This window comes from Myotis myotis, unplaced genomic scaffold (genome assembly GCF_014108235.1).
Source record: "Myotis myotis isolate mMyoMyo1 unplaced genomic scaffold, mMyoMyo1.p scaffold_m19_p_1, whole genome shotgun sequence".
Taxonomy (NCBI): domain Eukaryota; kingdom Metazoa; phylum Chordata; class Mammalia; order Chiroptera; family Vespertilionidae; genus Myotis; species Myotis myotis.
Window position 1 is genome coordinate 49,021,185 of NW_023416313.1, and position 12,033 is coordinate 49,033,217.

At 45.4% G+C, this 12,033-nt stretch overlaps 1 protein-coding gene across 1 annotated transcript; it reads right to left on the bottom strand.

The window, feature by feature from the left end:
- Window positions 1-1,615: 1,615 nt before the first annotated feature.
- LOC118653324 lies at window positions 1,616-11,694 on the bottom strand. Its single transcript, XM_036304081.1, has 4 exons — window positions 11,585-11,694; window positions 7,450-7,515; window positions 3,905-3,985; window positions 1,616-2,309 (listed from the first exon to the last, which is right to left on the bottom strand). Exons 1-4 carry the CDS (start codon window positions 11,624-11,626, stop codon window positions 1,878-1,880), a joined length of 621 nt encoding a protein of 206 aa, XP_036159974.1. The 5' UTR covers window positions 11,627-11,694; the 3' UTR covers window positions 1,616-1,877.
- Between the last annotated feature and the right edge of the window lie 339 nt (window positions 11,695-12,033).

Below are 12,033 nucleotides of genomic sequence, written 5' to 3' on the forward strand. Positions count from 1 at the left end.
TCCCATTCTAACACGCTTTGGTGATGACAGAACCATCTGTTTGAGGATTTCCTTTTCCTTCTTTCTTCTGGATTCTGTGTAAATGCACATGCTTTTCCACATGCAGTGCAGTGTGGGAAAGTCCCTAGGGTACTTTACAACTGTAATCACCAGAATTTCTACTTCTCCTTTCATTTTTCAACTTTTCTTAATGTTTCTGTGCTGTGTCTAGAAATACAGTAATATACTTGTCTGACACTGCAAGATTCCTGTGTCTTTTTTTCATCTTCTGATTTCATCTTCATGCCTCGTGGTGTGCTAGAGCTGAGAGTTAATATTTCAGGGATTTTGCGGGCCCGTTTGTAAACATGGCCATTATAAAAAACAAAATTATATAAACTTAGAGTTAATAAATTACATGAAACACAGAGATAATAAGTACTCTCAGTGCATTGCTTTCCAGTTATTTTACTTTATCTTACTATCTTTACTCCTAAGCACATCCATGCCCCTCACACCTATCTGTATGGAGGGAACACTCTATAATGGTGAGCTGCCGTGCATCCTTCCCAACTCTGTGGGTAGTGATGTCACGGTGAAAACAACAAATCAGGATTGTTTTTCCCGGGGAGCCCATTGGTAACCATTTGCTGGCACACCACTGCGCTAGGCCCACGCGATGCTGCCAGATCCTATGTGAAGCTTTCATAACCAAGTGCTCATTTTCGCTGTGTTGAACATCATTCTTCTTTCTCCCAGTGTTAAGATGTGGAGGAGAGTGAGCGGGTGGGAGGTAATCAACCAAAGACTTGGTATGCATATATGCATAACCCATGGACTCAGACAATAGGGTGGTGAAGGCCTGTAGGGGGGGAAGGGGGGGAGGGGAGGGAGGGCTGGAGGGGGTCAATGGGGGGAAAAAGAGGACATATGTAATACCTTCAACAATAAAGATTTTTTTAAAGAATTAAAATATTAGACACACCTCAATTAAAAAAAATATTTGTACAACCAGTTTCATTTTAAGGGTAGAGTAACATCCCTTTTTGTTGTCAGATAACTTCTTCCTTATGAGTCAGCTCTGATTTCTTCGTTTTACTTGCTGCACACAAGACCCCACTGAAATCTCTGAGTGAGTCTCTGGCAGTGGCTCCATAGCTAACTGAATAGTTGCTGAAGCTTTTCAAAGACAGTTGTCTGCCTGGTTGGCTATATTTTTAGTTTCTAATCTCACTCTTCCAGGATCATCTCTGCCTGATCATCTAGGAACTGGTTGCACAATTTATTTTTTTCTCTGAGCCTTTTCCTTCTGCAGTTTTGAATTGTTCTGTTTGTTTCATTTGGGCTACCTCTGTCACTCTGGAGTCCACAGCTCAAGTGCTGGACGTCAACGAATGACACCAGGATTAAGGCAATAGTCTGAAGAACTGTAGGGATTAACAGTGTAAATGACCACCCGCAGAATCTCTCCAGATTTGGGAGAAACAATCCCTAGGGCAGGAAGAAAATGCAAAAATAAAAAGGCAGGACAGGGCAACAGTTAGCAGATTCCTCTGGCCTCCCAATTTTGGCTGAAATGGGCTTTTGAAAAAACTTTTATAACAGTGCAGAGGTGATTTAAAAGTTGGCTGTTTTATTTTTAGGTAACAATGAGAAATTGCCTCAGGGTTGTGGGGCACGTGCCAACATCACTTTCCTGGGTCAGTGAAGCTTCTTTATGGGTGAATTTCATTCCTAGAGGAGTTGGTGACTGACTGAGGTGAATCCCATAACGAAAATAGTCATGTTCACAGGATACATTGCCAGGGGTGGTTGGCCAGGGTCTGGCAGGTGTGGGTCTGGTCTCTTCCCAAGGCGGGGGCAGGGGGGTGGGGGGGAGGAGCACTAAGCATTTCAGCTCACATATCTCCTCGGGGTTCCTTAGTTGTGGGCGAGGCGGGGAAGCTGGTGCTGCGAAGTGCTCCCGTTGTGGGGAGACCTGGAGTAGTCAGAACTTGGGGTATCAGGGACAACCTGGCTGACATGCCGAAGTAGCTCCCCAGGTTCCCAGATACAGAGGTCTCTCCATTGCTCTCCAATATCTTGGACTGGGTGGCGGGTGTGAGGACAGGGCCTCTCAGAGCTGTGCTCCCCAGCGCAGGAGGAGTCAGAGTGGGCGGGCTTTGTCTAGGAATGACAGGCGCTGGTGGAAGCTGGAAGCTTGCCACTGTGTTGACAGTGGTTCTAATTCTATCTGGTGCTCCAAAAACACTGGAAGTCCACAGAGCTAGCAAGTCGGCTGCCTTCCTGTCAAAAGCATTCTCTGGTTCCCCTTTCAATCTTTGAATTGGCTGCAAGTAGAAGGACAGAGACCAGGTTAGAGAAAGCACGTCCTGGCTGGAATACACAGGTGGCACCATTCTAATTGACAGAGTTTGGGCCTGAAAGAGCCTGGGGAAGGAGTGGGGGGTGGGAGACCATGCACATGTAACTCCTACAGAAGATAAAACAAGGGGGATCCTAAGGCCGAATGACATGCAACAGGTAGGGTGAGGCTGAAATTGGACTAAATCAGGAGACTGGTTTGGCTTTTTCCTGATTTGCCTACATTTAAGAAATATACATTTTTATTGATTTTAGAAAGAGGAAGGGAAGGAAAAGAGAGAAACATCAATCAGTTGCGTTCTGTATGCACCCCAATGGGGATCTAACTTGCAATCTAGTATGTGCCCTGACCAGGAATTGAACAGGCGACCTTTTGGTGCACGAAGCAATGCTCAACCAATTGAGCCACGCTGGCCAGGGTGATTTGCCTATACATTGAATGTCACCTGTCCCCTCAGATGCAAACTTAGAACACAGGGAAACGAGCCACGAGGATGGGTTTCTATCAGTGTAGCCAGGTGGGAAGGTCCTGAAGTATCCTTAGACCCTGCTGTGCACATCTTGGTCACTACCACCCACCCCTGAGTCCTTTCCATGATGGTGCTTTGACTAAACAGTTAAGATGGGCTAGGTATTTTCTGTCCTTTTGTTTTATTTTCCTCCTTTATTATCAATGTGACCCAATGCTAGGACATTTCCAACAAAAAAATCTTTGGGGCACAACTATGCCATGTTACATATACCCCAGGACCAATCAATTTGGCCTGGTATTTTTATATCCTTCTCATCTCTGTTGACCTAGTTACCATCATAGGTCATATGCCTGTTAGAATAGTTAAGTGCTGCAAGCAAATGTGAGTTAAGTCACAGCTTTTCTTGAGCCCATATTCTGTCGGCTGTGCTAAGGGAAACACTGAGCTTTATAGGCAGGAATTGGAGCCCCAAACATCCTAGTCAATATGCCCTACATGTCTAATTGCTTTTGTTGTTGATTGTGGGCACCATTTTAGTCTTAGGATTTTCTGTAGGATGGCATTAGAATTCAAGTGGTTGGTTTCAACGCTATGACTTCTAAACTCAGCACAGTACTGAAATTTTCTAGTATGACAGTGGTATTTCATATGAAAAAAGAAAACACAAAGAAAACTTTTTTCCCTGAATCCAAAACATTTCTACTTAGGTTCAGTACACAAAATTTTGAAGAATTCAGACACACTCAGATTTTACCAGTCCCTCATGTATTACCATTGTACTAAGCTTATACAATTCAAATATGGACTTATTCTGTAAATTATCTAAAGCAAGCATTCTAAACCAGGAGCAGTGCCCCCCCCCCCCAGGGGACACCTGGCAATGCCTGGAGGCATCATTGGTTGTCATACATAGCAGGTAGGGCATCTATAGGAGACAGCCCAGGGATGCTGCTAACGATGCTACAACCCACAGGACAATCCAATGGCAAATAACTATCCAGCCCCCAAAGCAATAGTGCATTGTTGAGGAATCCCGGTCCAAGGTAACTCAGTTTGTGCTTTAGGAAAGGCAATATGCTATGACTTACCAGAAGCTGAAATATGTAGTAGCCTTTTCTGTGCCCAGGACTGCTGTCACTGCTCTCCTCTGACAAACCAAACGCTCCTTTCTATAAAAGAAGAATTTAGTTGCCTCAGAACCCCTAATTTCTTTCAGTCTGTTGCTTCCTTTCCAAAAACAAGGATTGGAATACTCCATTCATACTTTCAAAGTAAGGTACAAAAATATCTGTCTCTGCACTCTTAGGAAATAAGGTAATCATAACCGATTTATCTGGATTACAGACTTGTCCGCACTGATATTTAGACATTTTTTAAATTGTTTGGAAATATCTTAAGTGTTGCCCACTTCCAAGTTATTTTAACTAGAGCGTACTAAACACAATTTGCATTTTACTCAGGGCCCCTGTAAACACCATCTACCTACTGCAATCCTGTGACAGCCCCAAACGAATATCCAGAGTGAAGTCCATGTGCCCTGCTCTGAGTGATCCTAAACTGAAGTTCCAAGTCAAACAATGTTTTGGTTTGTGACAGTGCGGGGAGGGGGGCGGGGGGGTTGGAGGAGGGGGGAGGTGAGGCTTTGTGCTGTGTGTTTTGTGTTAGGAAACCAATCAGAAGCTCTGGCTGTGGATTGACATAGATATTTATGGGACATAACTGATGCATCCTCTAAGACCAGTGCCAGTAATCTAACTGAGCATGTCCAGGAAGAGATTATTTGGTTATGAAGAGTGAAGCAAAGGAATGAAACATGAGATGCAAAATGCAGTTGATAGACAAGATTCTTAAAGCATCAAACCTCTGTGGGAGGGAGTTTGGTTGTAGCTAAAAGGCCAGAAAAAGGAGTCCTGGGGAGCAGAGAGATTGAAAATATTACTTGCAAGTCCCTTTCCAATACTAATATTCTATGAGGCTATGATTGCATTTTCACGGAGGGGTTCCAGTTGCTACCACAGGCAATCAAGAGCCCAAAAGCTGTTTTTCTAAGAATGAAGTGGTGGCTAGAAGGAATTTAAAAGCAGAAATGAGTATGTCTGTGAGTGTGTAGGGGGGAGGGGAGAAGAAAATGAAGCAGAACCACAAGCAAGTAGAAAACACACAATTACTGTAGCTCTTTTTCCTAGAGGAAATATAGAACTTGACACTAGAAATATTTCACATTCAGTGCCATAGATTAAAACAGAATAAGGTGTCATTCTAAATAGTTACAATTTTTAAAAAGGAAAGAACACAGCAGAGAAAAAAGGAAAGAAAAATGGCATAGGGCATGTATACCATATACAGAGTATCCTCCCAAAATTGTATACAAACTTTGAATATTTATTCATTCCAATGGGTTAAATCTGAAAAGAAATAAACATCAATTGAGCTATTAGTTAAGTGTGTATACATTTCTGGGACTATATATATATATATTTATCTTTTACTTCATAAATATAAAATGCACATTACATATAAATGACAAAAGGATATAGATATTGCAGGTGGTTTGTGGGAAGAACAAGAAATTTTCTGGATTGTTGGGATTGCAGGAGTGGGGAAAGGTATCAATATTTAACATATTGGCATGGGCCTGATGTTCCAGCATCATAAGAAAGAGAAATCAATGTATGCCCCACTCCCCACTGCTGTTCTCCCTTCCTCCCTTGTCCTCACAGGTCTGAATAAGGAGCATCTCATGCAGAATTTCTACCTGCTGGACTCCTCTAAGATACCTCACTTTTGACAGACAGCGAAGAAGCCGATTTTGTGCGGCCACCCAGAATGCTGGCTGGAGGCTGGAAAAAGAGTCCTGTTTGATTTGTCAGCTGGGACAGTGAGAGAGGTGTGGGCGTGAGCACAATTTCTTCGTGTTTCACTGTAGGGAAGTGGACAGCAGTTGGCCTTTCTGTAGGGCGGCACTCCTGAATCTTAAGGGCCCATGGACTTCTAGAAGGTCTGCATGACATTTGATGCAAAATGTTCATGTGGGGGTGGAAGATCCACATGGATTCCCAAAGGGGGATGATGACTTCAAAAGAGGTGAAGACAGTGGCATGGAGCATGTCAGACAACCCTGGTCCTCACCATGTCCTAGGCCCTACGTGGTGTCCACTGAGCACCTCCTATTGAATCCTCCCATGGGGACTACAATGAAGTGCTGCGCCCAGACTTGACACTAGCAGGGGTTCAGTGAGTGAATCCATGCAACAGCCAATGCTGAACTGTCCAATCCCATCCCTTAACTCTTCATTCTTTTTCTATTTTTGGTATATTTTTATTGATTTCAGAGAGGAAGGGAAAGGGAGAGAGATATAGAAACATCATTGATGAGAGAGGATCATGGATTGTCAGCCACCTGCACGCCCCACACCGGGGATCGGGCCCACAACCTGGGCATGCACCCTGACCGGGAATCGAACCACAACCCCTCATCATTGATGTTTCTAGATCACCCTCTCCTTTCCTCTCTGAAATCAATAAAAATAAAAAAAATACATATATATGTTTTAAAATAACTGCAGGAGGAGGCATGAGTGTGTCTGAGTTTAGGTGAGGGTGGGGCGAGGGCCAGGGAAGTGCTGTGTATATTGCACCCTCAGGGCTGATGAGGTATTAGCGGGCTGTTGGGGGAGGAGGAGGGCTGCTCTGAGGCAGAAGGAAAGGCAAGGAGAGCAACAGCATGGTGAAGCCTCAGAGGCAGACATTCAGATCTCCATCCTTCTCTGCCTTTGGGCTCTTCCTTCTGCATCATAAAGCAAAACTTAAACCTACGTGTCCCCCCGTGGACTGTGTTGTGGAGATATCCTGGAGCAGAAGGGCCTCCCAACCTAGACTCCCACTCTCCCCACCTCACGGAGACAGAGAGTCAGCAAGTTAAACATTATTTCTGAAAATGTACTGACTCCTAAGTGACTTTTAGTCATCCTCATTTTACCAAAAATTAATTTAGATCCTTTCTTGAAGGAGGGGATGGATATAAAAAGAGGCAAGAATGGGGGGAAAACTGACCTAGTCCAGTGGTCGGCAAACCGCGGCTCACGAGCCACATGCGGCTCTTTGGCCCCTTGAGTGTGGCTCTTCCACAAACTACCACATGCGGGCGCGCTCCTACAGTGCGATTGAAACTTCGTGGCCCATGCGCAGAAGTCGGTTTTCGGCCTGGGCGAGTCTATTTTGAAGAAGTGGCGTTAGAAGAAGTGGGAGGTGGACATACAGAGAGGATGAACGAAAGGAGATAGACTAAACAAGTGTACAAGACAAGTGTGGATGGGAGAGTTGAAGGGGTCGACCTCAGAGAACGTACCTCAATCAGATTGAGGAGTTTTTAGCAAAGGCCAGCTTAGGAGTACCCTAATTAAGTTAATAACAATGTGCCTACCTATATAGTTTAAGTTTAAAAAATGTGGCTCTCAAAAGGAATTTCAATTGTTGTACTGTTGATATTTGGCTCTGTTGACTAATGAGTTTGCCGACCACTGAATACCAGAAATCTGGACGCCCTGTAGACCTGCAGCGCATGACTCTCTTCCTCTGGGTCAACCTAGGAGCCCCGCCAGGGCAGGAAGTGGGAAGGCGCAGCGTCACTCACCATCTGAAGTGTAAGGACTCCGTGGAGAAAGACCAGCAGACTCACACACGGGGCCATGACGAGGCGCTGAAAGCACAGGGGACACTTCTTAATTCATACGAACAGCCGAGTATGCACACACACACACACACACACACACACACACACACACACACACACACACGATGCCCTGGTCATTCAGTCTGTATTCATTTGACACCAACTATGTACCACCGAAACAGCGTGCACAGAGGTCACGAGAGCAGGCAGGGTTTGAAATCCCGGCCTTGATACTTGCTGGCTGTGTGACCTGGGCAAATTATTTAACCTTTTTGTGCCCCATTTTCCCCATTTAGAAAGTGGGGATAACATCGAAAGCTATTTTACGGCTGGTTATGAAATTGAATGAGGTGGTATATATGAAGCATTTAAAATGGGGTCTGGGCCCTAGCTGGGTAGCTCAGTTGGTTAGAGCGTTGTCCTGATATGCCAAAGTTGCAGGTTCGCTCCCTGGTCAGGGCATGTACAAGAAGTAACCAATGGCCCTAACCGGTTTGGCTCAGTGGCTAGAGCGTTGGCCTGCGGACTCAAGGGCCCCGGGTTCGATTCTGGTTAAGGGCATGTACCTTGGTTTTGGGCACATTCCCAGTAGGGGGTGTGCAGGAGGCAGCTGATCAATGTTTCTCTCTCATCGATGTTTCTAACTCTCTATCCCTCTCCCTTCCTCTCTGTAAAAAATCAATAAAATATACTTTTAAAAAAATAAAAAAACAAGTAACCAATGAATGTGTAGATCAGTGGAACAACAAATCGATGTTTCTCTCTCCCTCTAAAATCAATAAATTAAAAAATATACATCAAGTTAAATAAATAAAATGGTGCATAGAACACAGCCCTCCGTGTGATTTTATTGTTACCACCATGCTCAGAGCTGAGCACCAAATAGATACAGAGAAAAGTAGAACAAAGGCCTGGCTGTCAAGCAATGCAGTCTATTTGAAGAGATTCAATATAAGGAGCAGACTTCTGCCCCTACTGTGTTCGTCCTTACTGACTCACAGCGGTTAACTCATAAGATATCTGCTGAGAGGATCCATACACTGGATGCAACTCGGGGTGACTTTGACAAGAACAGTGCCTTCCTTGCACAGCTGTCTAGGTCCAAAGGTCAAATGTTCAGAAGCAAAAAAAAAAAAGCCTGAAGCGGAAATAACTAACAGCCACGTGGGTCCTAGGAAATCAGGCTCTGGTTAACTTGACATCCTCACCATCCTGGCTGCTTCCTGACCTGCTGGACCCCGGCCCACTGCTAGGCGGTGAACACCTTTAATTTGTCGTCCACAGAGGCCGTGAGGTGTTTTCCAGGGATCCTGACTCAGCAGTGTGGTGGCTGACTCCGCAGCCTCCTCCAGGAGCTGTAGCAGGCCCGCCCCTTCCCACCCCCCTCACCCCCGGGCCCAGTGAGCCTCCTTTCTGAGGGCAAAGAACACGGAGGACGCCCCCGCTGGGCTTATTTCCTGGCGGAGGCCCAGCAGGTCACTCCTTGGGAGCAGGAACCACCTGAGAGCTCTGGTGTGGATATGTGGTGACTGTGGAAGCCTACGAGGATATGCCACCCCAGAACATGGCCCGTTGGTATCGGAATTATTTTGAGCTATGACCCTGGAGAACCAGCGGATGCAGGGAGAATTCTGAAACCAGGGTGTGCGTTCACCTTGTGCAAAGGACATTTCTGTTTGAGAAGAGCATGTCCCTCTCCCTGCCAGGGAGAGAAGGACTCCCAACAATCCTACTAACTCAGAAGGCGCTGACTTTGGTCGGCATGCTAAGCCTCACTAAACAACCTGCTACCATTCTCCCCCTGACACCGCCCCATAACTCACCTCCCTGGCCTAGGAGCCCCAAACCCCTTTCTGTATGAGCTCAAATTCTACCGTGGTTGCTCGTCACTGTGTGTGCCCCTGCGTAGGTGCACACGTGAGTGAACTTCTGTTAGTTTTTCTTGGTGGTCTGCCTTTTGCCAGGCTGGTTTACAGGGCCCCAGCTGAAAACATACGATAGGCAGAGGGGAATTTTTTCCCTTCCCTGCACTATTTCCTGCCTCCCCACCACCCCTAAACCCTCTATTGAGAACTTTCTATAGCCCAGGCCCTGCATAGAGTGCTTTACGCACATTATTTCACTTAATCCCTGCAGTAAGGGCATCGGGTGGGTGTTTTATGCCTATTTAATAGACTAGAGTCAGGGGTCGAATGTCTGTCTGCCTCCAATCGATTCTGAGTGACCCAGATCCTGAGGCCCGTTTCTTCTTGGCCCTTTGGGGTGAGACAGGATAAAGGTCACGTGCGAGCATTTTATTATTTACAGAGTGCTTTTCCAGAAACAGCCACCCAGTCCATGGCATTTTGTTACCGGAGCCCAAGCTGACTAAGACACAGGCAGCCCTTTGCTCCCAAGAGCTGACCTTCAGGCCCCTTAGTTCTGCACATAGCACATGACACAGTTCCAGGTTTCAGGACACTTCTGCACCTGGGAGCTGACTTCCTGCCAAGGACAAGACTCTGTCTACTTTCATTTTCCCATGAGGCCTAGGGTCTTCCTCCGTCACACCCCTGCCCACACCACTGCCACCAAATGCAGGGCCTTTCCCCTCCTACCACGCAGCCTTCTGCATTGAGGAAGGAGGACAGCTAGACAGACTCCATGTGGACAGATTAAGCTGAAACTCTGTAGTATTGTCAAAAGAATAGCAAACCCCAAAGGTTTGGTCTCCAGCCCTGCCTGTGGTATTGTCTCATATTCTACCTTTAGGAAGTTTCTTTTTTTTTTAATTTTTAAACTTAAATTACTGCCTCTCTTTATCTTCAATTAAATTCAATAAATATTTATTGACAGTGTGAAAGGTAGCAGGGACACAAAGAAGGAAGATATCACCTTTTATAATGCAGGCTTCTCAGCCCTAATAGTTACCCCGGCCTTTTCTGAAGGACAAGCAACCTGGCCAGTATGGCGCATTCCCAGGGACCTGCCCAGTAAGAACGCTGCATAGGAGAGGAGAATTGAGCCCCCCTGGAGACCATGGGAAGTAAGACCAGGCCTGCCTGGAGAGATGGTAAAGCCGATAAATTTCCCAGGCTCCCAAATAACCTCCAGTATCTAGAGAACCACCTCGAGGAAGTTAGGCCAAGTGGGAGCTATGTCAGACAATAATATTTAATACTAATAATAAAACATAATAATGAGACTAATCTTTACCAAGCCCTCACTACAGACAAGGCAGTACACGATCTCATTTGATCTTCATCATGCTACCAAATAGGCTTTAATAACCAGTAAATGTCTAAATAAGTAACCAGTAAATGTTGAAATTACCTGCGGGGTTAATATTTTTTCAAAGCTTGGCTGAGTGAGTTTAGAAAAGACACAGTAACCTATGTGAGTAAAATACCCCTTTATCCAGTGGGTCCTGATCTACAAAAGATCTAAAACAGATCTTGCAGGCATGGGGTTGTCTTGTTCTTACTTCAGCTCTTCTGTTCAACTACACCCTCCTTAGAGGCCCTTTACGTTCAAAACAACAAAGGAACGTAAGGAGGCATCTTCCCCAGCCACGGGCTTTGCTGATTCTGTCATTGCCGTTTCCCTTCAGCAAAACTGCTCAGAGAGATCTCGGGGAGAAAGAACTGGAAACCCTGAGGGCTCGTCAATAGGATCGCATGCCTCTCAGACTTCTGCAGCAAGGGCTCCGTGTGTGTGTGTGTGTGTGTGTGTGTGTGTGTGTGTGTGTGTGTGTGTTTCCATGCATATCATCAATAAAAAAATGTGAGCATGTACCCTTTATATATTATTTACTTATCATTTAATTTTCGATCTGTTTTCAGCATGTTCTACAGCATATGTAAAATGTATATATGTAAACTCATTAAAAATAAGTCTAAAAGTATGAAATTTCAAAAAATAAAAATTCTAGAATTGTCTTCTACCCCAGTGGGTCTTGTGGCCTTACAAGGCTACAAACAAACCATTCTCCCTACTCCAGTAACATCTCACATTGCCGCATCCGCCAGCTCCATCTGATGCCTGCAGGTTTTCTAAACCCCGAATAAATCAATAATTCAGAGGGGAGGCATTTCCCTTCGGGGCCCCCGGGACTTACCTGCTGCCACTGGAGGCTTCTGAGACCAGCAGGAGACTCCATTAGGGAGCAACAAAGGCATATTCTTAACCCCACAAAACGCCCCCGGTGAAGAATTCTGTGGTTTTGGGTGTTTTTGAGACAGGAGGACTTATAAAACATGATGTCAGATAGGGAGGGACAGTCTGTTTTCAGGATTTGTTTTTGAGAGAATTGCTTACTCCTGGCTTTGCAGCCAACCACAACCCCCCCTCCTCCCACATAATTATGCAGAGGCTGGAGGGGGAAGGCCCTTCAGGAGGTAGGAGGCCAGAGCCTTTCAGCATACACATTCGTGAGTTCCTAACCACCAGAGAGCCCCTCAGACAAACAGCACCAAATACTGTAGACAAGTAACCTTTGAAATGTTGTGTCAGTTTTATTTATTTTTTTTCAAACAACTGATTAAGAATTTACAACAGTCAGAGAAG